At 46.8% G+C, this 27,879-nt stretch overlaps 1 protein-coding gene across 23 annotated transcripts; it reads left to right on the forward strand.

The window, feature by feature from the left end:
- TPM1 (tropomyosin 1) lies at positions 1-27,798 on the forward strand. 23 transcript variants are annotated; one of them, XM_059372205.1, is made up of 10 exons: positions 1-277; positions 1,017-1,142; positions 1,345-1,470; positions 13,434-13,567; positions 15,839-15,956; positions 17,323-17,393; positions 17,645-17,720; positions 18,688-18,750; positions 19,039-19,108; positions 20,529-21,947. In XM_059372205.1, exons 1-10 carry the CDS (start codon positions 164-166, stop codon positions 20,609-20,611), a joined length of 981 nt encoding a protein of 326 aa, XP_059228188.1. In that variant the 5' UTR covers positions 1-163; the 3' UTR covers positions 20,612-21,947. The 23 variants fall into 23 exon arrangements, with proteins under 23 accessions (XP_059228188.1, XP_059228189.1, XP_059228166.1 ...); XM_059372206.1 differs by lacking the exon at positions 17,645-17,720 and adding an exon at positions 18,150-18,225; XM_059372204.1 differs by lacking the exons at positions 17,645-17,720; positions 20,529-21,947 and adding exons at positions 18,150-18,225; positions 26,913-27,798 and having other exon boundaries at positions 4-277.
- Positions 27,799-27,879: the final 81 nt, after the last annotated feature.

Raw genomic sequence — 27,879 nt, forward strand, 5'->3', positions numbered from 1 at the left:
CCAAAAAAGTATTGGCTGTCTCGAGGAATGCGGTCGCCCCCTTGGGAAAGTACATATCTGGGAGCAGCAGGCGGCTCCGCGCTCGCACTCCGGCTCGGCCGCCCCACCGTGCACTCGCCTCGCAGCTCCCGCCGCAGCCCCAGGGCCCCTCGCCACCGCCACCATGGACGCCATCAAGAAAAAGATGCAGATGCTCAAGCTCGACAAGGAGAACGCCTTGGATCGAGCCGAGCAAGCCGAAGCCGATAAGAAGGCGGCGGAGGACAGGAGCAAGCAGGTCTGCGCGTCCCCAGTCCTGCGCCCGCCCGGGTGCCCCCGAGCCCTGGGCGCCTGGCACCCCTTCCGGGCCGCTCACCTCGAGGATGGGGGGAGCCACCCCCCTACTCCTGGGCGGCCAGGGGCGCGCAGCTGAGAAGGGGGAGGGGAAGAGCAAGACTCGGGCTAATTCTAACTTTTTGGTCTCGTCTGGGGACATTTATTTCCCTCCTCTGCTTTCCAGAGCCCGCGAAGTCATCTCAAGTCCTAGAGGCACTTGATTCTCAGGGTTGGGGATCAATGTTGGATTGGGGGGGTGTTGAGGGAAATCGAGTCCAGAAGGTGTTAGACATTTTTCTGGACTTTTGACTGGAAAGAATGAAAGCTTCAACAGGGATAGAGACTGGGCGGGGGGCGGGGGTGGGGGGAGTCATGAAGTTTTTTCTTAGGAACAAAGATGGGACAGAATAGAGAGTACGGCCCGAAGGCCAGGGACGCAGGGGCGTTTTTCTGCACCCCACTTGTCGACTTGAGCCCGCTGAGACGTCGGCGGGAGACTCGTCCCGCGGGGAGGTGGGGGTGCAGGGTGGGCCACCGTGCGGTTCCAGCTTCAGGAGAGAAGAGGTTACCTAGAGCCCCTTGAACTCCAAGTCGGCGGCGCCCCAAGCCAGGGGCCCCAGCCAACCAGGCGCCCGTGTGTTGTGTGTGTCTAACACCCGGTCCGTGCCGGCCACCCGCGCCCGCCCGCCGCTGCCCCCCAGCTCGAGGAGGACATCGCGGCGAAGGAGAAGCTGCTGCGGGCGTCGGAGGACGAGCGGGACCGGGTGCTGGAGGAGCTGCACAAGGCGGAGGACAGCCTCCTGGCCGCGGATGAGGCCGCCGCCAAGGTACCGAGGGCGCGCGGCGTAGCGCGGCGCACGAATGGCTAACTCTCTCTCTCTCTCTTTCTCTCTCCTTCCCTGTCCTTCCCTCTCTCTCCCGCTGTCCCTGTCCTTCTGGTTCTGTGCACCCACACCCCTCCCCTGCGGGATCACGCTGCCTGCTGCACCCCACCCCCACCCCTCCCCGTCCCCCACGGCCAACTCCCAGCTGGAAGATGAGCTGGTGTCGCTGCAAAAGAAACTCAAGGCCACTGAAGATGAACTGGACAAATACTCCGAGGCTCTCAAAGATGCCCAGGAGAAGTTGGAGCTGGCAGAAAAAAAGGCCACGGACGTAAGTGCATGCACACACTACCTCCCTCCCCTCCTGCCTAGTGCCTACCCTATGGTCACCACAGTAGCCAAAGAGCAATGGAAGAGGGTCACCTCCTCCTGCTGGACACCCGCACACAGCCCTGACATGGCTCAGAGCACTGGATGCTGCCTCAGACTTCTGTTGCACACATTCATTTATATTTCATCCACTCCTCTTTTTCTCCTTCTTTCCCACTCCTGGGGGTGGAGGTGGGTGGGTGACAGGCTGGGCAGTGGAGTGGCTGAAATTGGATGCTGGAGGTGAACCTTGCCTCCCCCGTGGCAGAAAACCTCTGAGGTGTCATCACCAAGGTTGGTGCAAACAGAATGCCTGGTTTTCTTTGCCTTCTTTCCTTTGCTGTATGTATCTGGTGGGTGGGAATGCCTGGTTTTCCATGGTGAGTCTAGTCAGGATACAGAGAGCCTGGCTCTAAAGGGAAGGAATGGCATGGTGCTACTTTGACTTAGAAGGCTGAGCTCGATGTTGGGGTGCAGCGGCCCTTGAGTCCTCCTTTCTTACTAGGGAAGCCTTAATCCAGCCCTTAAGATCTGCCTGGGAAGATGATACTTGCTTGGGTCTGCAGTCTGACAGCGCTGATCCTGAAAGTACCCCGAGAGTTATATATAGCTCAGTGCTTTATATGGTATAGTGAGCTAACTGCCCCCTGCCCCTCCTGCTTGCCCCACCCCCACCTGTCAGCCTTCTGACAACCACCACATAGTTTCAGCGGTGATACACACACTGCAAAAACTACCAGCTCTTTGCCCACTGCGCTTTGGAATCTTTTTTCGCTGAAGAGCCTCCCTCTTCTGCCCCATAAGTCAAGCCAAGCATTAGACTTCCAAAGGAAAGACTTCTTTTCACACTGTTGGATTCCATTGTAGAAGCTCATTAAGGCTAGAGGCCCAATTAGGAAAGAATTCCTTGGGAAGTTAGTAACAATTCCAAGAATGTATGAGCACCAGGGAAAGCTGTGCCCAGAAGCTGAACTACCAAGCACAATGGCAGAATTTCTTGTATGAGTGTGAAATGCAAATTGCTGGAGGGTCTTGGGTCTTGAAACCAGTAACAGCTTTTTGTGGCTTGAAAGGCTTAAAGTGTGATCTCCAAGCATGCTTTGTAAATGAGAAATCCAGACATAAAACCTTGAGAATCGACAAATCAATGGCCGTCAAGATTACTGGAAAGGGGGTTCACAGAAGCACCAACTTAGCTAAAACATTAAAGTTACAAACTACCTGGCTTCAGAAACCGAGCCAAAAAATACACATAACTCTGCGCCTGCTCTGTATAATATAGATCAGATGTCTGCTCCGTATAAGGTTAAATGGAGGATGTCTGTCTCCCCCAAATTCTCCAGCAGGACGTTTATTTAGCTTTTTTCAAAAGAGCCGCTGATAGATCAAGGAGAGATATTCCTTATAAGGAAAAGAATGCAGAGAATTTGAAAATAGCCCAGTAAGACTGAAGGCAAGAGAAAGAGAAAAAAGCTACTACAACTCTTAAAGGGAAAAAAGATCATAATTATTTTAACTATGTGGTGCTATCATGTCTTTATGGAAAAGTCTTGTTTCAGGGAATGCTGGAATGAGGTGGGGCTGCAGTGAAAATGAGGGTATTTAAAGCCACCTGGGGAGGCGTGGTTAGCAGGGGCTGAAACAGTTTTGGTTCCTTTTTTTTTTCCCTACCGGAAAACTATCCCTAATATGGTACTTTTCTTTCTTTCTTTCTTTTGGTAATATATTGATTGTCTTCCCTTTTAAGACATTTTAGGTTGTCTGGAACCTGTAGGGATGTTGAAGGACATTTGCGAAGAAAAGCTATATATTTTTTTCATAAAGATTTTATTTATTTGACAGGCAGAGATTACAAGTAGGCAGAAAGGCAGGCAGAGAGAGAGGAGGGAGCAGGCTCCCAGCTGAGCAGAGAGCCCGACGTGGGGCTTGATCCCAGGACCCTGGGATCATGACCTGAGCCGAAGGCAAAGGCTTTAACCCACTGAGCCACCCAGGCACCCGAGAAAAGCTATATTTAAAGTGATTCCTAACTAGTAAAAATAGGCAAGACTTCAGGAGGAAGAGACTGATAACACTGGAAAAAGAGGGAGGTAGCAGGTCAGCTTCCTGAGGTAGAATCATACTACATTTGGAATTGGGATACTTCACTGTCATTACTCACCAGTGTAAAAACATTTTCATTTTTTTCCTGCTATTAAAAATATTTTTCTGCTTATTTACCAACATACTTTTCAAATCTTATTCCACAAGGAGGGGGCTTCCTGGCATAAACAGTTGTAATTCACAAGGTAGCTTTTGGTGTGAAATTTTTGGTGTTCCGCCTAAATGAGCCTAAAGGGGATCCAGGACTCCATTTTCTCACCAGCCCCTCAACCCTTCCCCAATAATTGTGATGTATATAATATTTGCAGTATGTGAGTCTTTATTCCCTGTAGGTTTTTGCTTCCTAAATCAGTAATTCTCAACCTTATGTAAACAGAATTTTCCTAGGGTGGTTTTAAAACCCCGAATCCAGGTTGCATCCCAGGTCAATTAAATCAGAATCTCTGGGAGTGGAACCCACGCATTAGTATTTTTTAAATGTGCAGCCAAGGTTGAGAACTGTCCTAAACTCTTGTATAATGACATCAGCATGAAAATGAACTCACCTGAAACTGTCTTTCCCAGGTGTTTGAAAAGCAGGACATTAAGTCATTAGTTGGCTGCCGAGAGCACTTGCAAATGTCCAGCAGTTTCCCTGGCTTCTCCTGGAGGCCCCGAGACACCCCCTTCCTCCACCTTCAAAGTTGGAGGCCCACTCACGGTCTGGTACTCCTCTAGGGGAGGAGTTGTAACTCCTGCCTGACCAGATGAACTGTATGGAAACAAAGCGAGAGGCTCCACCTACAGGACGTGAGGGCACATGCTGAGGTTTGTGAGAGTCTCCAGGGAGACTGTGACAGAGTCCGAAGAAAATTGGGGGGGGGGGGGAGTGGAGCAAAAGAGGAGGGTTGTTGTTAGGGCTTTGAGGGGGGATTGTATTTTTTTTTCTTCATTATTCCCATACTTAATCAGAAACTGACATGAAGGACCTCCTGTGAGAAAGGTGAGGAAGAAAGCCATGAGATCTAGAAGGCATCTAAAAATGCACCCCAGAGGGAGGATTGGCAGAGGACCGTTCCCAGAGATTGGGTTTTCATCCAGCTGTAGTCAGAGGCTCTCATAGGGTTCTGTAGCCTTCACGGCTGTGCCTTTGAAAGGCATCCCAGTCCAACCCAGAATTGGTCAGATTCCAAAAGATCTGAGGCTGAACTCAAACCAAAGACGTTCGGAAGTGTAAGAGACCCTCCAGATGATTGTCTTTATGGAAAGGAAAGTGAGTCCCCAAGAGGCTCGGGGCTCTGAGAACACAGCTGGTTATGCGCCCCCGCCTGAACCTTAAGACAGTGCCTGCATCTTTATCGCGAAAGCGATCATTTATGCACAATGTGTGGTGCTGAGTGCTTTGTATGATTTCATAATCCTCGCCACAGCCCTGTGAGGAAAGTACTACTATTAACCCCACTTTTATAGATGAAGCCTAGAAAAGTCAAGTTATTTGGCCCAAGTCAACAGCCTGGAGAGGTCTAGGAGCTGGATTCGAACCTAGAAAGGATGTATTTAGAAGAAGATTTAATCACAATGCAGTATGTTAGTGGCTTTCACTTTGCAAGTTTGGTGAGGGAGGAAGGTTGTTGTGGTTAGGATCTTGCGTGCTGGGGTTTTCTGCAACGAGGAATTGTCCCTCTGGGGACACATTCAGGCCCCAAACCCTTCTCTCAGCTTCTCTCCCTCTTGGCTTGGGAATCTGTAACTCCCGCCGCCAGTAGGCGGCACCGTCGCCCTTAGCAGCCAGGTCCGTTACCCCGGGTCACCGGGGAACCAAGGCAAGCCGCTGGGAGTCCAAGTAAAATTCCTGGCACGCTGGCCGCCGGGCGGTGCTCTGCTCTCCAGGTGTCCCCCAGCGTGCCCACCGCCTCCGCCCGCCCGGCTGCCGCGAGCATGCGCAGTATCTCCCGAGGTTTGCAAATTCCCGGGGTCCGTGGCGCGTGCCCCGCCCCGGCCGCTGTGCCCGCCCCCGGCGCTCGCGCACCCGCCTGCGGTTCGCCTGCGCCGCCCGGGAGACCGCGACTTCCGGGCTGGTCCTGGGCCGCTGGGGGCGCCGCCGTTGCGCGGCGCGGCCTGGGCGGGGCGGCCGGGCGCTCAGGAGTGCGGCAGCGGCGGCTGGAGCGCAGCAGCCGGCCTCTCGCACCGCAGCCTGCCCGCCAGCCCGCCGCCGCCGCCCGGAGTGATGGCCGGGAGCAGCTCGCTGGAGGCGGTGCGGAGGAAAATCCGGAGCTTGCAGGAGCAGGCGGACGCCGCGGAGGAGCGCGCGGGCAGTCTGCAGCGCGAGCTGGACTACGAGAGGAAGCTGAGGGAGACCGTAAGGGACCCACCCATCGCCCACCCACCCCGACCCAGAGGGCCTCCCCCGCAGTCGGGCCCACTGCGAGGTGCAGGGCCCTCCATAGTCTACCTGCCCCTGCCCTCAACGCCTCCGGGAATGCACCTGGCGCACCTGGGGCAGCTGGCGCCTGGTTCTAGGGAGCGGCCTTGCCTGTTCTTCTCAGCCCTTTTTTTCCATCTTCGCTGGTTTAAAGTAAAAGCCCGGAGGGGGAGCAGGAGTGGTGTTGAGAAGGTTCTGGAAGCACCAGTTTCCCAGAAAGGGCTCTATTTTGGGGTTATTTGCTTTCGGTCCGGGTGTCTTGGGTCCCCCGGGATGTGCACTTTGCGCTGTTAGCCGTATTTACTCGAAGGGTGGGGAGGGAAGAGGGAAATCCTTTTGGAAATCCGTTCCTTTGGAAAGGGACGCTGACAGGGCAAGTCTGGGGTACTGCCAGACTTTAGGGCCTGGGGATGCTAAACTCCACCATCCCCGTTGATCATCGGTTTTCTGGAAGCCTATTTCTTTGTGGTGGTTGAGACATTGATAGCGCCAGATTCTGACTTACACAGTATAAGACCTGTTCACCTTTCCCTTTGTATTAACCATCTCTCCTTCCTAGCGGTCTTATACAGCCATTCCTTTGTTACCGAGTATTGAAAAAAAGTTGGCCAAATGCCAACAATTATTGGGTGTATTCTCTTGCCGGCTTCCCCCTCCCCCATGCTGAGTGTAATACCTGGTGGCTTCCTTCCTTTCTTCTAAGGCAAATAAATGTATCCAACAGACAGGAACAGAGGTAGTCCAGGCATTTGCTATTTGTTGGTTTTTGAGTGTGTGTTTCAAATCAGCATACTCAAACACCTTGGGAATATTATGGCAAGCATAATATGGTGTCCAGCTGTGCTTAATATGGACCCATTCTGAGTTGAGCAAATCCTATTGGTTAGGTGTTGGTAATGGCAATATGGCTGCGGGAACTTCAAGACCTGTTTGGCATGAAATACATAGAAGCAAATGGGTTCACTTAGGAAGCCCTAACTAGAGGAAATTTCAGATAAAATGCAGACAGGAGTCAGGAAGTGAATAAGGAAAAGATAATTTTCTTGAGACCGAGTCAGCAGGGATTGCATAGATGTGTCTGAATTTGACAGGGCAATAAACTGATTGCAGTTTCCTCTCTTATTGGCTAACTACTGTCCTTTAACCTTTAAAACTAATAGAACATGATGGATAAGAATGAGAACTCGACCCAGACTGGCAGAATTTGAATTCTGGTTTCTGCTACTTACTATCTGTGAGACACTGGGCAAATAAACTTTTCAGTCTCTCAGATCCCTAACTTTACAATGTGCATAATCCTAGTAGTTCTTGCCTGTTTAGGTGGCGAAGGGATTTAGTTTACGTAAAGAAGTCACAGTGCTGTTGGGCACAGCAGAGTAAGTGCTAAGTGTCAGCTGGTGTTAAAACTGCACAGCACTTGGCTTTGCTCGTTGCCGCTTTGCCTTTGGTTCACCACCTATCAGAGGGTCTTTAAAAATGGCCTGCTCGTTTCACTACATCTGAAAACACTCCATATACATGCTTTTAGTCAATAATTTTTTTTCTTTTGGAACTTGGAGAGAGGACATGGGCAGACTGGGGAAGATGTTTGGTTGAAATGGTATCATTGGTGGAAGTCGGTAGAACTCCCCTCACCCTCCTAAGAAAGGGAATGTGTGGCCCTATCCAGAGGCGCCTTATATCGACTCCTACCCCAGCAACTGATGTTCGAAGCAGATTAACTTCATGAGGGGCACGTTGTTACTCTTCCATGCATCTTCTCTTTTGTGCATCGTTTTTGTAACAGTAGTCTTCCTACTTTTGCCCGTTGGCTAAAGATGCTTTTGTTCTTTTCAGAGTTTTGTATTTAAAGTGGTTTTTTTTTTTTAAGATTTTATTTATTTATGTGATAGAGAGAGAGATCAAGAGAGTGAGCACAAGCAGGGAGAACCGCAGGCAGAGGCAGAAGCAGGCACCCTGCTGAGCAAGGAGCCCAATGTGAGACTGTATCCCAGGACCCTGGGATCATGACCTGAGCCCAAGGCAGGCGCTTAACCAACTGAGCCACCCAGGTGTCCCTTAAGTGGTTTAATTGGTTCTGTTTTTTGTAAGTAATTTGGAAAACACTCTATCCAGGTGACTGGACACAGAACCTTTAAAGGTAGCGATTTGAGGGCTGAATCCGACCATTGAAGAGACCATTTCAGATTGAGAGTTGCTCCTGACTTCTGCATCTGGAACCTAAGAGGTAGCTTATTGACGGCAGTCTCTTGGTAGTGGTCAGAGCTGTGAGTTAAGCTTAGTCATTTTCTCTTGGCAGCAAAGATACAGGGTTAGTGACAGAATCATGAGCCACTGCAAAAAATGTTTTCAGAGTTGGCCCTAAATTCTGATTCTCGAGAGTTCAGACATGCTGTAGTTAATTGGCCCTATTATGCCAGCACTTACCTTGGAAAAATTGGCTATCGCTTATTTCCTACTGGTTTGTTTTTCCAAGGTGTGTGGGCCCTTCAAAGTGTTGGAATGAGGATACTTTGCTTGATATAATGATTGACTCTGGATCTTGTGACCCACTAGGGTTTTGCATGGTTTTTTTGTCATTATCAAAGGAAAAAGTAGCAGGAAGGAGCCAGTCTTTCCTCCTTTCTGGTATCCAGCAAACAAGGAGACTTAAAGTTGTAGCCTGTAGGTTTTTAACTGGTCATTTTATTAAATCGTGGGAAGTAGCCAATTTACAGAAATCTCCTGCCATCTCTCACTTTTGAGTTGGTAAATATCTCTGAGACCAGGAGGCTCGAGGGTGTGCTTCGTGCTCACATTGGCACCCCCAGTTACTGGCAGTAACTGGAATATACACTCATGATTTCTGTTTTCATATGTAGGCAAGGCAAGGGCACTACAATGCCCTGTTCATGTCCGTTCTCCCTCATTATACAAATATGCCTCATAAATTACAGGCTTTGGCACAGATAGAGGAGGTTGTGTTTATCTGTTATCCATGGGAGTGCCCCTTAATGTCATCAGTGGTTTTTTTTCCCCCTCTGCTTACCATATAAGGGCAGAAGTTTAACTTGGCCGTAGTCACTTGGTCTTACACAGCAAGTTGAGTGAAACCTTCTCTGTATAACTACAGTTTGCGTGAAATAAAAATGCCTGACCTTTGATCATCTCATGTTCCACTCTGGTTCAGGCAGGACTTTGAAGATGTATTCTGGAGGATCACTTTTTAGGATATCGTGTTATTTTCCTACAGATATTTTTTTTCTTAATAATCTTAACTATAATACTTTTTTTTAAATGTAAAAATCATTACTTTTGGGGTTTTTTGTGGGGTTTTTTTGGTTGTTTTTTGTTGTTGTTTTGGCTAAAACATCTGGATTTCACGAAAATCTAGGCCTTGTAAAAGTTTTCTTTCAAATCTGATTTGGAGTAATATTTTGCTGTATTGAGGGGGCCATACCGTTGATTTCCATGTGGTACTGTGTTGGGTCGGGGGAGTGGTGTGCCTGCCCTTGGTTTCTGTGTAGGTAGCTTGTACTTTTGGGTTGGGTGAGGGGACAGGGCAGGCATAACTGCAAAGTGTCTGGTGGTTAACAACAGATCTTGCAGGAAGATAATTGGTAGCCTTTGCTAATATAGCAGTCTCTTTTCTGAGGAGCTCATTACATATTGAGACACAATAGCACTTTTGAAATAAAAGAAACCAGCATCCCAAACTGAAAGACTCCACCAGCAGTGGGAAAAACATGGGCCCGTTGTTAGAAGAAGCTAACCCAGCACAATCAGGGTGACTTCCATGTCTGGAAATAATCTGCTTCGGGGGTCTTGCCCCTTCCCAAACGCCTTGTTATTTGTATGTGCTTTTAAAGTAGCAGATACTCATGTGGCTATGGGCTTGGACTGGCAAATGTAATCTCAGGTTAGATCTTAAGTAGACTGCCCAGGTTCTGTGATGAACGGAGCCATAGAGAATACCTCAATAAACCTCAGAATTTAGAAAACACCAGAAATAAAAGCTAGTGAAGGTGAGAGATAGGGGCCTTTTAACACAAGGCATAACCCCAAATACACACATACACGTGTGCATGCACGCACACAGACAATGCACGTGCAAGTAAAAATAAGAGAAGGAAGTGTTCTTAATTCATTTGTGGAATTAAACTTAATTTGAATTCTGGGGACCCAGACAGCACTGTAATCATACCAGTATGGTAGGACCTGAGAAGCCAGTGAGAATCCAGGTTTTTCCCAGGGAAAGCTTTCGTGGGGATAGACTTACCCCAGACACTGCTCTCAGGTCCCAGTGGTAGCCTACAAGCACCTGTGCCTATCCTGGACACCTCAGGGGCAGCAGGCATTGGCTTCCTGGCTTGAGAGCAAATGCTCTGTGTCCATAAGGGAGGTGTCACACATGGGTGCTGTGTGTTGAAGTTTTTTAATGTAATACCATATACCTTATTTCAGAAAGGACTGAGAAGACTTGTTTAGTGGATGGTATTCAATACAGAACTCTCTAGTCCTGGCTGGCCTCTGTCACAGAAGCCTTTCTTCTAAAGGGGAGTTGTGGTAGGGGAAGCTGTGGAGGACCTCCCACTCTGATATAGGAAGAGAGAAAGTGCCAGGAGTGAGAACGTCTAGTTCCAGGGCTGCTGTGACATCCTTGGAGACCATGAGAAGTGACAGAGCCCACACATGAGGACCCAGGCCACTGGGGTTTTAGTCTTGTCTCGCCGTGATGGCCCTAGCATAGTCATCCCTCTGAATCAAAGATCCCTCTCCTCTCTATTGAACAGAGACCTCAGAGAGTGGTTTGCACAGGATTAGCCAGCTTCTGTGGGTGGTGGGATGGAGAAGGTGCAGGAATGGAACTGGTTGCTTATTTATATTGCAGAGCCTGCCCTCCCCTTTGATCTGCTGAATCAGAATCTCTAGGAATGGGGCCTGGAACTTTGCATTATTAATGCACACCTCCTGTGGATTCTGACACTCAGCCAGCTGTGGGAACTGCTAAATGATGCCTAGGGACTCTCTCAGCTAATCAGTTGAGACCCCATTTTGTGAGCCACCCACAGGTGTGTTCTCTGTGTGCGTACAGTCCTAGCTCCAAAAACAGACTTCCATTCCCAATTGTTGCTTGGGTGCCCTATGTGAAGCTATATGGGCTGGTGTTCCTATAGGACACAACTCATAATGTCAGGAAGTCTTAAGTTTTTACAACATGCTCCCATGGAAAGAGTTAGTGACATTTGTAAAACTGGGTCCAGAACTAAAGGAGGGAATGTTAGAGTGGGAGGCAATAAGGGGGAAGATACAGATTGTTGGGGGGACTTCTCAGGGAGATCTTGCGTACAGAGACAGGAACGAGCATGGGATACGGTTTCCTTATTCTCTTGTGCCTCAGCCACATGAGGAGCTGAGGACCTAGATTGCCCTGTCACCCAGAAGGTCCTTTCCCTAGAGCAGAAATAGTCGTCTTTTTCTGTGACTACAAAAGTTCTCAAGTTTGGGGCCCAGATGAAACACAAAGCAGAAACTTAGCAGGTAGTGGCTACAAGAAAACATTTGGAAAATGTTGCTGACATTTCTCTGGCCCCAGCACCTGTAACAAAGATACTTGCCTTCATATTAAAAGAAATAATAATGAAAGAAGGTGGGGGAGAGAAATACTTTTGAATACCTGACGTAGACATTGTACTACAGTATTTTTGTTTTTGTTCTTCATTTTTGTTTTCAACTTTGCAACTTGCTTGCTTATCTCCCCCCTCCCCCACCTTCATAAAGGGATTAGAATTTAGGAATGGAAATGCAGAAAAGTGAACAAAGCAGACCTGACCCAAAGTATACCCTTCATGTATACTTCCTTCCAGTTTTTTAAAAAATAGAGCTAAAAGACAGTTTCTTGTACATAAGAAATTGTCCCTATTGCCCTTACCCGTCCTTTAGAAAAAACCATACTCACCAGCTGGTCAGACTTAGCAGAACCCAGTAAGGATTTACCTTGTAGCCAGTGTGGTTGTAAACTGTCCTCAGATTCTGTTTCCCTTTTGCCCTACTCCCTGTCTCCGTTAGCTGATTTTTACTACATAGCTAATTTTTAACGAGATGAAAGTGTATCTCAATGTTTTATGGAGCGAGTCCTTCACCACAGTTGGAGATGCCCTAATCACCTCTTTCCCAGACAAAACTTGGTATTTAAAATTTTATAAATCCTGATGAGCAAAGAGCTGGATGTTCTCACATTCATTTCATTTAAGGCCATAATCACAGCCTCTCTCTAACTACATGTGCCTTTCAGATCGTGTACATCATGGGTCCATGAGCTAAGAAAGTTGGTTTTGTTTAAATTAGGTTGATTTTACTTGTTTTATTCAGTAGACATTCACTGAGCCTGTATCCTGTGCAGAAAGCTGTGACTCCCTACATGTAAGAAGCTTCCTGTTGAGTAAAGAAGATAGGAATGTAGATAGAACTCGCATGGGTGCCTAAGTATGTATTGTAATCTTTAGAAAACTCTCAAGTGTCCTGAAAACCTTGTCACCCCGTGATAAGCACATAAAAGTGGATGCAAACAAGAAAGTGGTATCTGATTGGTAAGTGCTGGCTTTGACTTCCATGTGTGGTATTTAAACAGACCCCAATGCCAGTGTGTATGAGGGACCGTCACAGCCTTCCAAGTGTTCTGAGGCTCCCAGTAGCAAGCGCCTGCAATAGTAGGTAATCGTTGCATCCCCAAAAAAGAAACTTCTTAATTCAGATACAGATACCAATAAAAATTGTCTCTATACTGCTTTTCTTTTAAGGAGTTTGAAACTTTTCTTGTAGCAGCCTCGTAAGAAATGCCAGTAAGCTTATCTCAGAAACACATGGGAAATTTGTCTTGGCCCTGTTCCATCTGACCCAGTCCTGCAGGGGTTACTGAGAAGAGGGTGGGGGAGGGGCAGTTACTGGATTTTGTGGCATCTTTATGGTGTATATTTTAGAACGGCTGAATTCTCAAACATTTTAGTTCCTTTATGAGAACCCTTGGAGCAAGTGGTCAGGAGAAAGGAGAATGCAGACCCCTGAATCTGGTTTCTGACTGTCCTCCTCTTATGGTGTGTAGCCGAGCCTGCCCTCGGGCCCCCATGAGTGAGGTGGCGGTCAGGTAGGGCGGTCAGGTAGGGCCAGTTCTGTGGAGGGAACCCAGCAAGAGCGCACTTGCTTACAGTCCCTGTGATGGTGCGTGTGTAAACACACCAGTGTGTGTGTTCACGGTATTGGATCAACGCAGCCCCGCCTCCTCCAGCTCCAGAGTGGCCCCGGGCACCGGCTGCACTTGAAGGTAGCTCCCCACAGGGCCAGGCTTCCCATCTGAGACAGGTGTTTCGGGCTCTGCCACTTCCTGAAGACACCGCGCTTGCCTTCTCTCCGGGTCTGAGAGGCCTTTCCCTCTCTCTGCCTAGGCTGAAGCCGATGTAGCTTCTCTGAACAGACGCATCCAGCTGGTTGAGGAAGAGTTGGATCGTGCCCAAGAGCGACTGGCAACAGCTTTGCAGAAGCTGGAGGAGGCTGAGAAGGCAGCAGACGAGAGCGAGAGGTGAGCGCGCCTCTCCCAGCCCACCTTTCCCAGCTGTGACAGGAGGGCTTCCCCGACAGGGCTTAAGACTTTTACAGTCCCTTGGTGGGATCGTTTCCTCAGTCAATGCCAGGTATAATTTTACTGGGTTTGTTTGTTTAATGTTAGTGGGGCGCCTGTGTGCCAAGTACTCTTTTAAACCCTGAGGTTACAAGGAAGAAAAAGACCCTATTCCTGCCCTCCTAGAGCTCACTGTCCAGTGAGGGACATGGACATTTAAATGAGATATTCCAGGGATGCCTGCTGGTTCTTTCATTCCTGCTGACCGCAGAGAAGTTAGGCATTTTTGAAAAGATACACTTTATTTTTATTTTATTTTATTTTATTTTTATTTGACAGACAGAGATCACAAGTAGGCAGAGAGGCAGGCAGAGAGAGAGAGGAGAAAGCAGGCTCCCCGAAGAGCAGAGAGCCCAATGTGGGGCTCGATCCCAGGACCCTGGGATCATGACCTGAGCCGAAGGCAGAGGCTCTAACCCACTGAGCCACCCAGGCGCCCCAATACACTTTATTTTAAAATACTCAAAAGAGACTGTGCCTGGATAAATGAACCGGGGACTCTCAGTGGTCAACTAACCCAACAGATAAGTAGAAGAGGAAGCACCAATAAAACAGAAATATGATCAGCGACAGTAAATTATTTTGGACTTAGTAATGCTGGTAAGGCACTCGTGCACACGTAGACAGTCAGCTACCTGTGGATTCTGAGCCTGCTCCCTGTAACCTGGTTCTGCCTGACTGCTCCAAGATTCAGCTTGGGGGTAGGAAAGGAGAATTATAGAGACCATAGAGCCATAGAGACCAGCACAGCTCCGTGCATGCTAAAAAGCATTTTTCTCCTCCGCTCAGCTGCTCAGGCTCATGTATTCATGTTGCCCAGAAGCATCCCAGCACAGCTCCACAAGATGAGAGAGAGTTCTCCGGTAGCTCAGAACCCTGGGTGAGTGGCTCTGTGCTAGGATCTGGGCAGGTGAATGCACTCAGCCATTCTTTGCATTTCTCTTCTGTCTTCGATAAAAGTGAGTTTCTCCTCCCTGCTGCCAGAGATAAGGAGTGATTTCAGACTTCAAGATTCAAGAAGCTTTTGAGTTGAAGTTCCCAGCTCATTATTCACTGCTGCTTATTGTTTCTTCCCAGACCAAGAGTTTTGGAATTCCTTAGGATGACTCATCATCTCTTACAGTGCACACATCCCAGTGGTTCTGTGGCCTATTCTTCCTGAAATATACTTCTTAGTGAACCTAAAAGGCAATCTGGCAATGTTAGACTTTTTAGTAAAAAGGAATTTAGGGGTTGTTTACCCCAGCCCCCTCATTTTATAAATGAGAAACAAGGGCTTAGCAGTTGATACAGCCTTCCCAAATCTGACAGTGAATTTATGGCCAAGCCAAGGCTTGAATCTCAGTTTTCTAATATATACCGTAGTGCTTCATCAAAGAAATAGTGATTTATTTATCTGAACTCCCTGCTTAGATTTTGCTAAATGAATCCCATTTTAACATGACTTATTCCATAAAACTGTAGTATATCACAGAACAATTAACATTTTCCAAAACTTAACACTGTGGGATTCAAACTTACATATCAGCGTAGACATTGGTATCAGTTTGTTTCTCAACATGCCTATTATGAAAGAATTCTATTAAAGGCAAAATTCATAGTTTCTTACCTAAAATATAGGTTGACCCATATGAAATTGCCATTTTTACAGGTCTAACATCCTTAAGTATCACCAGTCTCATATGGTTCAATCTGATATTTACATTTGTAGCTAATGGGATGAGAACAGCTACCTTCTTTGTAGGAAGAAGTACATGAAGACAAGTATGTTTTTGTTATAACTTTGGTCCACTTTCAGGCTGAAGCTTCCCACCAGTAAAAGGAAGAAATCCCATTATTTATATAGCAAGTCAAGTATGTTGGCTTTTCCTGTTTCCATGCCTCCTAATTTCTAACAGGATCCTGACATGGTACCTTTCATTTAGCATTAGATCCCTGGACAGTTTCACCAGTATTGAAAGTGAGGTTTCATTCACAATAAATAGAGAAGTGTATGGCTTTTTCTGCCTTCAGCTCTGGAAACTTTTGCCTCATGATTTGGAAAGTAAAAGTGGCTCTGTGCTCTGTTTTGGTCTGCCAGTTACACCAGGCCACACAAACCCATGCAGTGCAGTGTGGGTTTATGTTGGTCGTCTCTAAACCTTGGGTCTTCCTGCTTGTCTTCGTTTTCAGGGGCATGAAAGTCATTGAAAGTCGAGCCCAAAAAGATGAGGAGAAAATGGAAATTCAGGAGATCCAACTGAAAGAGGCCAAGCACATCGCTGAAGATGCCGACCGCAAGTATGAAGAGGTCAGATCTTGGGGACCAAAGCCTCGTGGACTCCCTAGCAGTGGCCTCGGTGGGGGCCGGGAGCAGTGCTTACAGCCTTGTGCTCTTTAGGGAAACAGTCTGCTTTGTTGGTGGAAATGGATGGTTTTGAGAAGCAGAGTTCCTTTGTCTCCAGAAAACAGTTGTGATTTGATCCTCCTAGGGGATCCCAGGCTTTATCATGAAGCCAGTCCATAGCACTGAGAAGGACTGAGGCTTTCCTCATGATCCCCTACCTTTGCAACCCCCAGACCAGGACAAGAGAACTTTGGCCAGGAGAAGGGAGAGTTGGGCCTCTTGTCCTTGTGGAAAAAGCCTCTCATGCTGTCACCATGTAGGCCGCTCTTCCTGGTGTGATTTGCCTAGTACCATCCCATTCAGGCAGCATAAAGACAAGTCCATGCACTGAAGGCCATGTAGATTCAAGAGGCCCTTTTCAATCTTTCCTCCCTTTTCAAGATGGTAGAATTCCACTGTCAAGAGAGGTTCACAGGTGGATCAGCTTCTGGTCATGTCTCCATGAGAACAACCTCCTGTGGTAACAAAACTAATATGACTTGTATTTGTTTTCCCTTAATGTATCATAGCTATCTTGAAATGGTACTACATTCCTTTTTTTCCATTATAATTATTATTATTACGACCACCATTATTATTATTATTCCTACTACTTCCAGTAATATTATTATCACTGTATTATTAAGACCACTGTATTATTACAACCACCATTATTATTATTATTATTACTGCTACTTCCAGAAATGCTTCAGAGGATCCGTTCTCTCAGTTTCTTTCCTCCACTGAACACCAAGTTGACTTCATTAGTCATCTTACCAGCTCATCTCTTGTTAGCTTCTGTTGCTCTTCTGTTGTCATTTTTAACCTCCTCCACAAAGAGGAGGTTGAGGTACAGAGCTCTAAATTGATAGGGTTTTCAGAATTATTTTCAGTGTTTTTTGTCAGTCCCTACCTTGACGGCATCAAACGCATCCTGTCTCATCATGCAGCTATTTTTGAGATGGTGGCTTTTCTCTCTCCCTCCTTCCACACTTTGGCTGGCTGCTGTGTAATTATATGGACTTCACCTGGGTCAGACTTAAAATGACACTGCCTACTCAAAACCAACCATTCTGGATCTTTGTGGGCAGAAGCCTCTGGTCTACCCTCCATTGGTTCTTCTGGTAGAGGGTGGCTTCTCTCCAGTCCAGGGGAAAGAGGGTCATCTTATTGGTCTGTAGGAACATCTAAAATCTGGGAGATCCAGGACCCGCTTCCGTGGCCTGCCCTCTTCCTCAGAGCTTGTCAGCCCCATGGTGTGTATGTGTGCATGTTGTGTCTCGTGCTGCAGGTGGCCCGTAAGCTGGTCATCATTGAGAGTGACCTGGAACGCGCGGAGGAGCGGGCCGAACTCTCAGAAAGGTAAGCGGGCCCGGTGCCAGCCTGCTGTACGTGGCGTACTCCGGAGCGGTGACTAAACGGCATGACCTGCTGGCAGCTGCACATTGCCCTGTTCCGGCTCCCGGCTCCTCTGGCACTCATCTGCCGGGGATGCCAGTACGGAACACGGAGGACTCGCGTGGGGCGTCTGTGTGAATGCGTGTGTCACTGCATGCCTTACCTGCACACTGATGTTGAGAATGGCCTTGTGCATTTCCTGTGTCCACTAACAGCCAAGTCCGACAGCTGGAAGAACAATTAAGAATAATGGATCAGACCTTGAAAGCATTAATGGCTGCAGAGGATAAGGTACTGATGGCTCATGTGTGGTTTTAGGTTTAACTGCAACCCAGACGTCTTTCAGCTTCCAGTGTCTCCTGGTTCGTTTGGTATAACGACACCCGCTGCTGTCTTCTGTCCTGCTTTAAGTGCTTTCTTTGGGCCCTTTATACTTCTTTGTTTTTCCTTCATAAATGCTCTTCGGTGCAGCCAAAAAAGAAGCCAAATTATCACCCTTCAGAGTTGTTGGATTTTGTCACCCTGCCTTTGTACTGTTGCGAGGTTGGGGACAGTGTCCTTGGCAAAATGGAGTGTTTTAATACCTGACGATTTGGCTACTTTAAGGCAGCCCTTTGTTCTCTAGGACTCAGTTCTCACTTTTTCCCATCCCTCTCCTTTTTCTCTCCTCCCTCCTTGGGCTTGTCTCCCACCCTTTCTGCCTCTGATCGAAAACGTTAGCAAATGTGCCGAGCTTGAAGAAGAATTGAAAACTGTGACGAACAACCTGAAGTCACTGGAGGCTCAGGCTGAGAAGGTAGGCCAGGAGCACGGTGTGGGGGAAAGGCGTCTCCTCAGAGCTGCTCAGCACAGGCTCGCTCTCCCTCATCTGAGGCCTCGCCGATGAAAGCAACTGTCCCTTAGGCATTTTCCTTAGCAAATGGCATCATTTTGAGGTGATTTCCTGATGGGTATTGGATAACAGTCTTTTTTTTTTCTTTAGTAGAGAACGTATTTTATGTTGAGCATGTGAGTCGTCTGTAACAATTTAATTTAAACCAAGCGCCACATGGCCGAGTTATCTCATTCTTACCCCATGTAAAACAATAGGCAGGAAAACAGAGTATGTATTGTAGCGTGCCATTTGATACCTGAGGCTCCATTACCTCCTAAGAGATCCTCAACATCTGTTGGCTGGGCTGGCACTTTCTTTGTATTAGAAGACCAGAGTCTAGAGTGAACGGGGGCCTGACATCTGGAATGCTCTTTCTAATTACAGTACTCGCAGAAGGAAGACAAATATGAGGAAGAGATCAAGGTCCTTTCTGACAAGCTGAAGGAGGTAATACTATGAGTGTTTCAGATGACGCCAACTGGATTTTAACTGAGTCCCGTTTTTAATGGGTCTGGTCAGGGGTCCTCCATCTCAAAAGTATGGTGGAGCCCAGTCAGGGATATTTAGAGGTGGTCCCAGGGTTAATGTGCCGTGCTCGTGACTGACTGACAGGCGGTTCCAGACCCGTTTCATGGGTGCTGTCCTTGATTTTCATTCTCTAGTTCTCCCTGTATGTGTAGCTACTAGCAATGTAAAACTTCCCAAGTTTGACTGAAATAAATGAAATCATTACAGGCCGAGACTCGGGCTGAGTTTGCAGAGAGGTCAGTAACTAAATTGGAGAAAAGCATTGATGACTTAGAAGGTAAGATCTTGAGTTTTAATTCCGTTCTTACAATTGATTACTGAACTCCCAAAGCAGTTTTCCAATCCAAGTGCACCCTCATTGATACACTTCCTTGCTTTTGCACATTCTTCCTGTCTGCCCTCTGGGGTTTTCATTCTGTGGCTCTTAAACTCTTGGACCTGAGTCCTCTGCTCACCAGATGACTGCTAGCCAGCAGATGAGGTCCGTCCCTCTGTAACGGCAGCTGCCATCCAGCTTTGACTTCACACTCTGAGAAGTGTGGCAGGTTTATTTGTCACTGTGGGTAAGGTGATTGTAGGTGAGAGCAACTAGCGTATTTTCTGCTTAGTGATCCCTCCTATTTGTCAGAGCGGCATGGATTTGTTTTTAGACACAACTCGTCTTCCAAGTAAGAATCCAATGTAAGGGTGGGGTTTAAGTCCTTCATATCTTGGCAGATGCTTCACATTCTGGAAAGGGTGTGGGGATAATAGGACATTGTTTTTTGAGATTATATTTAAGCCCTTTTACCCTAAGGTATGTAGGTTTTGTTTAACATCCACCTTTATCTCACAGAAATCCTGAATGTTGAACTCTGAGGCTTGTGGAGGGTCAACTGTGAAAAAGAATAGAAAGGGAAATATTTAAAATGGACAAGAAAGGCAGAAGGGGCTGGCAAAGGCACCAGATGTTGGTGCCGATGAGAACCAAGCTGGTGGGGAAGAGAGGGTGACAGATGGTTGCAAAACAGCCTGCCAGAGTGCAGCAAAGAATGAAACCCTCATCATTACAGAGACTGCACTGCAGACTTGGCCCAGCACCACCCTCCAATGTGTGGCTCCCCTCGCTCCCCTGGACCGGGAGCTGGGTAGCTTAGCAAGACCCCCAGGAGCATATCCCAGGGTCCTCAGAAACCGATATTCGCAGGAGTCTAGTTTGGTCAGGAAATCAGTTGTTGGAGGGTGGAGCCAGATCCGGATGACAGACCAGAGTCACAAATTGTTCTTCCAAAACACTGCCCTTGGATATTTTCCCCACTGTTTATAGTCACAGGTGGCTCCCTGCTCCAGCACCATGACAACAGGGCTATAGATGGGAGAGGTGTCCGGTCACCCACCCAGCAGATAGCCTTCTGTGGTTTCATTTAGGGTTTAACCTGGTTTACTGCTAGACCAAACCATATTTGTGATGATTTTCATATTGGGTCTCTCTTGTTTTATTTTCTAATGGCTTTTGTTCTTTTTGTTTTTGTTTCAATTCATTTAAAACCAAAACGCACGCCTCCTGCATTGGCCACCTGCTGCGATACCGCTTCCTTCATGCACTGCCCCTTTCTTGCTGCTGTGTCGGGATGGCCTCCACGCCACCCCCGCTCACCCTCCATCTCTTGATCACTCTCCATGCCCTTGCACCTCTGCCTTCCACTTCGTGGTCATAGACGAGCTGTACGCTCAGAAACTGAAGTACAAAGCCATCAGCGAGGAGCTGGACCACGCTCTCAACGATATGACTTCCATGTAAATGTTCATCCACCCTGCCTGCTCACATCCGTGCCCTCATGCTAATATGATAAACTCACCACTGCTCCCTTCTCTACTTCCAGAAGCTCTGTCTTCATGCCTTTCTGTTTACTCTCTGCATCACCTAGGATAGTTGGTTTTTGCTTACATTCTACTAATAGAAAAGCCAAGCAGATTCAGTCTGTCTGTACAAATCATTTTCCTTTTAGAATCTGTTTCTTTTACAATCTCTGAGCTAGATGGTTCCCACCAAGCAGTGAACTAAAATAGGAGGGACTCGAGGGCTGCCATTTTAGGAAATTAAACTAGGCTCAAGTAAAATTAGAAGGCCATACGTATAATTGTGAGGAACTTCCCAGAGATATCAAAAAGGAACCCCAAAGTGTCCGGTTACTGATGAACTGAGAGGAAATTGATCTGGTACAGCCTAAGGAATGGTGCTGTGAGAGATCATGTCTTCCTCGATTTTAAGGATTCTGGAGAGAAATGGTTCATCTGCTGAATACCAGAGCCTTTAATTTTCCATGTTTAGATAAAAGAAATTGAAATATTCACAATGAGCACCACAGCTGGTGTCAAAGAATTGGGAAATAAAACCCTGATTGCCTGGTATGAGTTGGGAGTTCGTGACCCAACTTAACTGTGTGAGGCAGTGAGAATTGAAGTAGATCCCGTGTTCTCATGAGAACTCTGAGCACACACAACTAATCCGCATATTGCTAACCAGACCCAAGCATCATACTTCTGCCTCTTTAAACTCTAACCTGGAGCTTTCCGTAGAAGGTTCCCTTCATTCTAATAATATGGCACTGAATTCCATCTAACCTGGAAATTTCCAGACCCACCCATGCAGGAAAATGGTCGCCTGAAGGGTATGGCCCATGCCTGCCACCTTACAGGTTTTAGAACCTCCACATCACCATGAGGGAGATTAACTGTCTCTGTGGAAAGCAGAGAGAATTCCATCCTCCCTTCCCTCATTTATAAATGTGGGAGTGAGTCAGAACCTCTGTCTGTAAGGTCTCTTCCAATGCTAAAATGTGATTCTAGAGGGGAATCACGGCATATGATTAACTATTCTGAAAGGTGGGTTAGCTTAAAGCCTTAAACTCTGTTCTTGGGCCTTCTCGGCAATGGCCCCTGAAGTGGAGGGGCGCGTGCTGGCCTTGGGTCCCGACGCTGGTGGGTGAGGATGGACATCCTCCTGCAGGTGCGGCTGGCAGCGGGTTTGCATGTCTGCTTCTGGCGTGTGTGTCAAGTGCTGCTTGCCTCTATTAGTTTGGTTTTCCTTTTACCATTGTGCCACTTGTTTTCTTTTTCTCCCACCTTTTCTCCTCATGCAGATAAGTTTCTTTGCTTCACTTCTCCCGAGACCCCTTCATCAAGCTGGCTGTCCCACCTCTCTGAGCTCTGCAGTCTGTCTCTTCTCCAGCTGACCTGGCTCGTTCCTTTAGCCTCCGGCCTAAGGGCCAGGCACACTGCTTTCCATTGTACAGAAGCTCCTCGTTTCAGTGTCAAATAAACACTGTGCAAGCTGTTTCTGTTTGCTCTTCTTTTTACTCCTTATTTATTGACATTTTTTCATTTCAACACTGAATGAAACTACAAGTCTACTTCACATATATGAGTATGTGAAGTGGCTGCTCTCTTTTTTTTTTTTTTTCCCATGCTGAACATTAATATTAAGTTTCTAAAGTGGTAGTTCCTTACGGAACTTTTAAAAAATACTCCTGCGTGGGTCCCCCTGAGAGTTGTAGTTTGCAGGGGTTAGAGTGAGGCCTGGGCATCCGCGGGGTGGTGGTGGGGGAGTGTTTGTCCTGTGTTTTTGAGAAGGTGATGGTTCTGGTATGTAGTCCTCATTGAGAACGTCCACACAGGGGACGTTGCTTGCAGGAGTGAGAAGACGTGCCTTGAGCAGTGTCTCGTTCTGCCAGAGGTTTGGTGTGGGATGTGGTGAGCCCCTTGCGTGGATGCTGAGGTGGCCCTGCTTGCAGGGACGTGGCTGACTAACTAGCAGCCCATGCTGCCAGGAATTCATGTACCAGCATCTCGGACAAGAACTTAGATCCAGGCAGTCGTAGTTGAGGTTATTGTTGATGTTCCTTTCACAGCCCAAAGAACGGTTAAAGCTCTGATTGATTACTCGGCCACCTTCATTTTGATCATGACATGGCTCCATAAGGGTTTTTTTTGGCGTTTTTGTTTTTTAAGATTTTATTTATTTGAGAGAGAGCAAGAGCACGAGCTGTGGGGAGGGGCAGAGGGAGAAGCAGACTCCCCACTGAGCAGGGAGCCTGACGTAGGACTTGATCTCAGGACCCCAGGATCATGGCCTGAGCCAAAGGCAGACACTTAACTGACTGATCCACCCAGGTGCCCCTTAAGTTTTCTAAGTATGGTAAGATTTAAGTCAAGGTTCCTTTTTGTGCCCTCAAGGACATCATGTATTTTTTTTTTTTTAGGAGGGTTTGTATGTATATGATATTTGTGATAATGGCTGGGTTTTTTTCTTTCATTTGTAGACATTTTTGAAGTATAGCCATTAGAGTTGATTTTTTTTTTCTAAAAGCGTTAGAAATTATTCAGAATACAGTTATATTTAAGCTTTACTAGTTCACTTCAAAAACAGCAGTGAAGTGATTTTCAAAGAGGAACACATTGCAAAATTAGAACTTTCAAATGGTGTGGACTTTTGTTTCTTAATTCCCAACATTTCTGCATCCTCAACAGTCTGGCTCTACTTCTCCTGTGTTTTAAATGTGGGTGATTTTCATGTGTTTTTGTTAGCCTAAGAGGGTTGCTATATACCACTATACTCAAATAAATATAGACAAACTGAAGATAATGTCAATCACTCACCAAAGAATTTAGAGCAGAAGAAAAATACTCTTTAAGAGGACCACATATTAAGGCATTTTAATAGCGGTATAGTAGACGTCTAAAATTTAGAATCTAGAGTCTTTGTCTGTCCCTTGGGAGAGCAGACTTCTATAATTTCATGGATTTTTTCCCAGGCCTCCTTGGGTCTGCTTTTGACTATGACTCCTGCCTTTTTTTCTTTTCTTTTTAACTCCTTGTGATAGAAGTGGGTCCTTCTCTGAGTGAACCCTGCTTCCTGCTTATAGACCAAATGAAGAGTCTTAAAGTTCTGCTGAGCAGATGTACTGTTAATTCTGGAGGCACGTCTTTTTTTTCTTTTTTCTTTTTTTCTTTGGAAACCCTTCCAGAGAGTCTCACACTATCTGTGAGTACATTCTGCAAGGGGAAATGGGAAACTGATGGTTCAGGAAGGCAGCTCTACAATAGCCCACGAACGTACAGGTTCACAGGAGGCTAAGTAGCAACTCGATTCTGTCCAGAAATTGTCAGAGCCCAGGTTTCCAGTTCACAGGGCCAGACCATAGCTGCTGCTGCTGCAAGAGCCTGGTAGGACCAAACAGAAAGCATTGCTGACTCTGAGCACTAGAGGCTCCAGACATCTGGGAGGTAGGACAGGAGGGGGAAACCCTTCCAAATGTGTAACTGTTTCTGGTCCCTGCCCTCAGCCCACCCGGCCAGACAGCTCCATGACAGCTGCAGTGGAACAGGTCCACAAGGGGATGTGGTAGGGACGGCTGTCATTTAAGCTGAGTTCTCATTGACTCTTGGGACTCTCTAGGGTTTCTCTAAAGTTCTTTCATTCCTGTTTGGCCAGACATGGGCTCAGCAAACTGAGATATCATATCTGCCTACCGGCATGTGTTCATGTGAATGTGCAGATGGGGTTTAGATTTGCAACCTCAGAGCCACGTCCCTTACCCAAGACATTGTGGAAGGCAGTGGAGGTGTGAAGAGATGAGCCTGAAATGTTCTTTGGCCTGATGAGCTGGCCATTTTGCTGAAAGGCAGAGGAGTGAAGCGTGTCTGAACTCCTAGATGGTGTACATTTGGAGCTACATGGAGAAGGTGATGTTTGACTAGGGTTTTGAAAGAGGACAGGGTAGCAGATACTTTAAGCTAGAAAGCCTAGTGCACAGGACCTCTTTCCCCATCTCCTACCACTTAGGAGAGGAAGCTGAAATAAGACTGGTTAATTTCCCAGCACAGCTGGGAGCCAGAGGCTGGATGGTTGCATTCTCCCAGGAGTAGGATTGTCAGCTTTTCAAGATCAGTAAGTAGAATTTCTGGGTCCAGGTTGTCACAGTCATTTGAACCAGTTGTGTATCCTCCAGCATTTCGTGGTGAGTGCCAGGTTCTTGTCATTTTGGCAGCATCCCCTGGGTCATCATGCAGCCTGACAGCTGTGGTTGGCCTCTCTGCCGTGTGAGCAGATTATAGGCCCTTGTGTAAAATTGACGTTGCACTCCTCTCCCTATGGGTGTTTGTCTCTGTGCCTCCATCCCGCACCACACATGAATGCCGTTCTCTTCAAGAAGTAAGCAAATGAATTTTAAGTCTGGCATGGAGATGAGTGCTGGTTGGTTTTGTTATTTGAATAGGGTAGCACCCTGTATGGTGCTGACTAGGGGAGGGATAGGGAACTTCGCTCTGCATTTCAGAAACTGTGAATAATATAGCAGCCCCTGGGGCCCATCTTGGTACTTCCTGAAAGGAGAGCCAGCCCCAGGAGTGCAGGTGAAAGGGGTTCTGGGAAGAGGTGGGCAAAATGGTCCGGTTGAGGTTTCACTGTAAAATCTCCAATCTGTCGCTCTGCTGTGGTTCCTCGGGCTGTTGCCAAGAGCTGCAGGTGGCTCGTTCACACAGTGGTTTTAATAAGGTGCAAAAGGAATATCTCCCCTCTCTCTCCCTCTCTCCCTCCCTCACCCCCTCACCCCTGTCGCTCCCTTTTCCTCCCTGGCCACCAAGTGAGAAATCCTGGCTCCTCCTCAATCTGCCAGGCCTTTACCGCCTCCCCTTCCTGGGCATGGGACAGATGACCACCGAGGAAGGGTGAGCTGCCTGGCTGGTGACCGAGGTATCTCTGTGTGCTGTCTGTTAACTTCTTCACCAAGTCTGGCTAACCTCTCTCTTCCTTCTGCCTCCTTCCTCTCTTCTGCTAACCTGCTTGCTGACCTGTACAGATCAACTCTACCAGCAACTTGAGCAAAACCGCCGCCTAACTAACCAACTAAAGCTGGCTCTGAATGAGGATTAGACTCTAAGTGGGAAGGAGCTTGGGCTGATTTCTAGGAATGGAGCCCATGGGCAGGAAATCTAAGACTGCCGTACCTTCAACTGATAGGGATGACAACACTTGCTTTCTGCAGAATTGTACATGGAAGGAATTAGCTAAAAAGCTGGCTTCACCTGCATTTTCCTCTTCTATCTGGAATAACTAAGTTCTCTCTAAACCCCGAAACCACTCTTGTCGTAAAATTATGTATATGGATTAAATATTTATAACAATTCAGGAATTGCCAGTCCTCTTGTTTGAACTGATATATAAAGAGGACCAAAAATTGTTTTCTGTTTCCTACAGAGAACTGAGTCCTGCTTTTAATTAGAAAGCCAAAGCAGAGGAGTAACTATACATACATATACATATATATATATTATATATAAATTAGGGTACAATATATATAATATATATATAGCTATTACATACTCATATTCCTAATTTCGTAATATCTGGTATAGTGTTTGATTAAATGTACCTATGCTTGGGCAAAATAGCTTTTGAAAACAGGAGCTCATGTCAGAAGTCCCTGATTGTCTGAAAGGTATGCTTTTATTCTAATGGTGTTGTTGGAATCTGGTGAGAATGTCATGCTATTAATAAATAGAACACTATAAGAATAGTAAGAGAATGTTCTACTGAAGTGTGCATGAAATATGTTGATATTTTTTTTTTAATGAGCAAGAGAAATAAATCATTCTAAAAGTTGTCAGAAAACCCACTTATGTCATCCTTGTCTTCTGTGAGATTGTGTTACAACACAGCTCCCAGACCTTTAACTGCCTGTAACTCAGAAATGTCTGCTGTATTAACTTCAGCGTGGCAAGCACCCCTGCCCGGCCCCACGGTGCACGGCCGGTGGACCTCCGCCAAGCCCCACCTGCACTGTATTCTGAGTGGACCCTTGGCGAAGGTTCCCCTGTCCGCTCTGCTCTCTGAGAGCCTGCTGTGCCTGTGGTTCCTTTGGGTCAAAGCCGTCTTCCCCCTTTGTAGGTCCTTGTCTGGAATTGAGTAATATCTTACCAGCATGCCTTGTCCTAATCCTCTCATCTTTGTTTGTGACTGATGTTTGCCTGCGTAAACGAGCAAACCGCCGCTGTGTCTGAAGTGCAGCTATTCATGACTTAATTTTCTAATCCCACCGCAGAGAAAGTGGCTCATGCCAAAGAAGAAAACCTTAGTATGCATCAGATGCTGGATCAGACTTTACTGGAGTTAAACAACATGTGAAAACCTCCTTAGCTGCGACCACATTCTTAAATGTTGCTCTGTTGTTTTGTTTTGTTTTGTTTTGTTTTGTTTTGTTTTGTTTTGAAACACCATGCTTACCATGAAACCCCTTAAATGCATTTTTATTTACTTTTACACTGTCACAGTAAACATCCACGAAATACCAGCTAGATCAGGGGATGGGGAAAACACACACACACACACACATACACAGGCGAGCCCGTGGCAGGGCCATAGTGACTTAAAAGTGCCATTTCCCAGGTTGCCATTGCCACACTTCATAGAGAGTTTTGCAACACAGGGTACTCAGCCAGCCCAGGAATCCTCACGAAAGCAGAAAGATTTCCACTCAAAAGTGCCAACGATGTATTCAACAGGCAGATTAATGTTGAAAACACAATCAGGTGTGGATTGGTGCTACTTTAAACAAAAAGCCCCACTGTGGTCTTTCGTTCAATATTGTACAATTTAGAATTCTGTCCAACACTAATTTATTTTGTCTTGAGTTTTACTACGAGGTGAGGCTGTGGGTCCTGTATGCCTGAATTCACTAAAGCCAGGGATGTGTAAGGCACGCTGCTCTTGTAAGACTTCTGTCTCCTCCTCATTGGCACACTTGCGGCTCATTACAACTTGTAGGATAGCATTCAATGTGGTTTTCCACTCTCCATTTCTCCATGTTAAAATGAAAGATTTAGGCACTATGTACAATTGGTAAAGGAAAAACATTTAAGAGTTTTAACTATATGTAAACATTGTATGATGGTATGGAATAAAATGCACACTGTAGGACATTTTCTAAACTTGGTGGTCCTGTCATTTGTACATTTTTCCTTGGTGAACTTCAGATGGTGTGGTTGACCTACCTTCACTCATGAATGGTT

The sequence above is a fragment of the Mustela nigripes genome, chromosome 13 (assembly GCF_022355385.1).
Source record: "Mustela nigripes isolate SB6536 chromosome 13, MUSNIG.SB6536, whole genome shotgun sequence".
Taxonomy (NCBI): Eukaryota; Metazoa; Chordata; class Mammalia; order Carnivora; family Mustelidae; genus Mustela; species Mustela nigripes.

What these genes read in the sequence shown, in the direction of transcription:
- TPM1 (XM_059372205.1), top strand. Translation starts at nt 164, where the DNA reads ATGGACGCCATCAAGAAAAAGATGCAGATGCTCAAGCTCGACAAGGAG. An exon ending in CGGATGAGGCCGCCGCCAAG is followed by an intron (nt 1,143 to 1,344) that starts GTACCGAGGGCG and finishes GCCAACTCCCAG; the next exon opens with CTGGAAGATGAGCTGGTGTC. An exon ending in CGGGCCGAACTCTCAGAAAG is followed by an intron (nt 17,394 to 17,644) that starts GTAAGCGGGCCC and finishes GTCCACTAACAG; the next exon opens with CCAAGTCCGACAGCTGGAAG.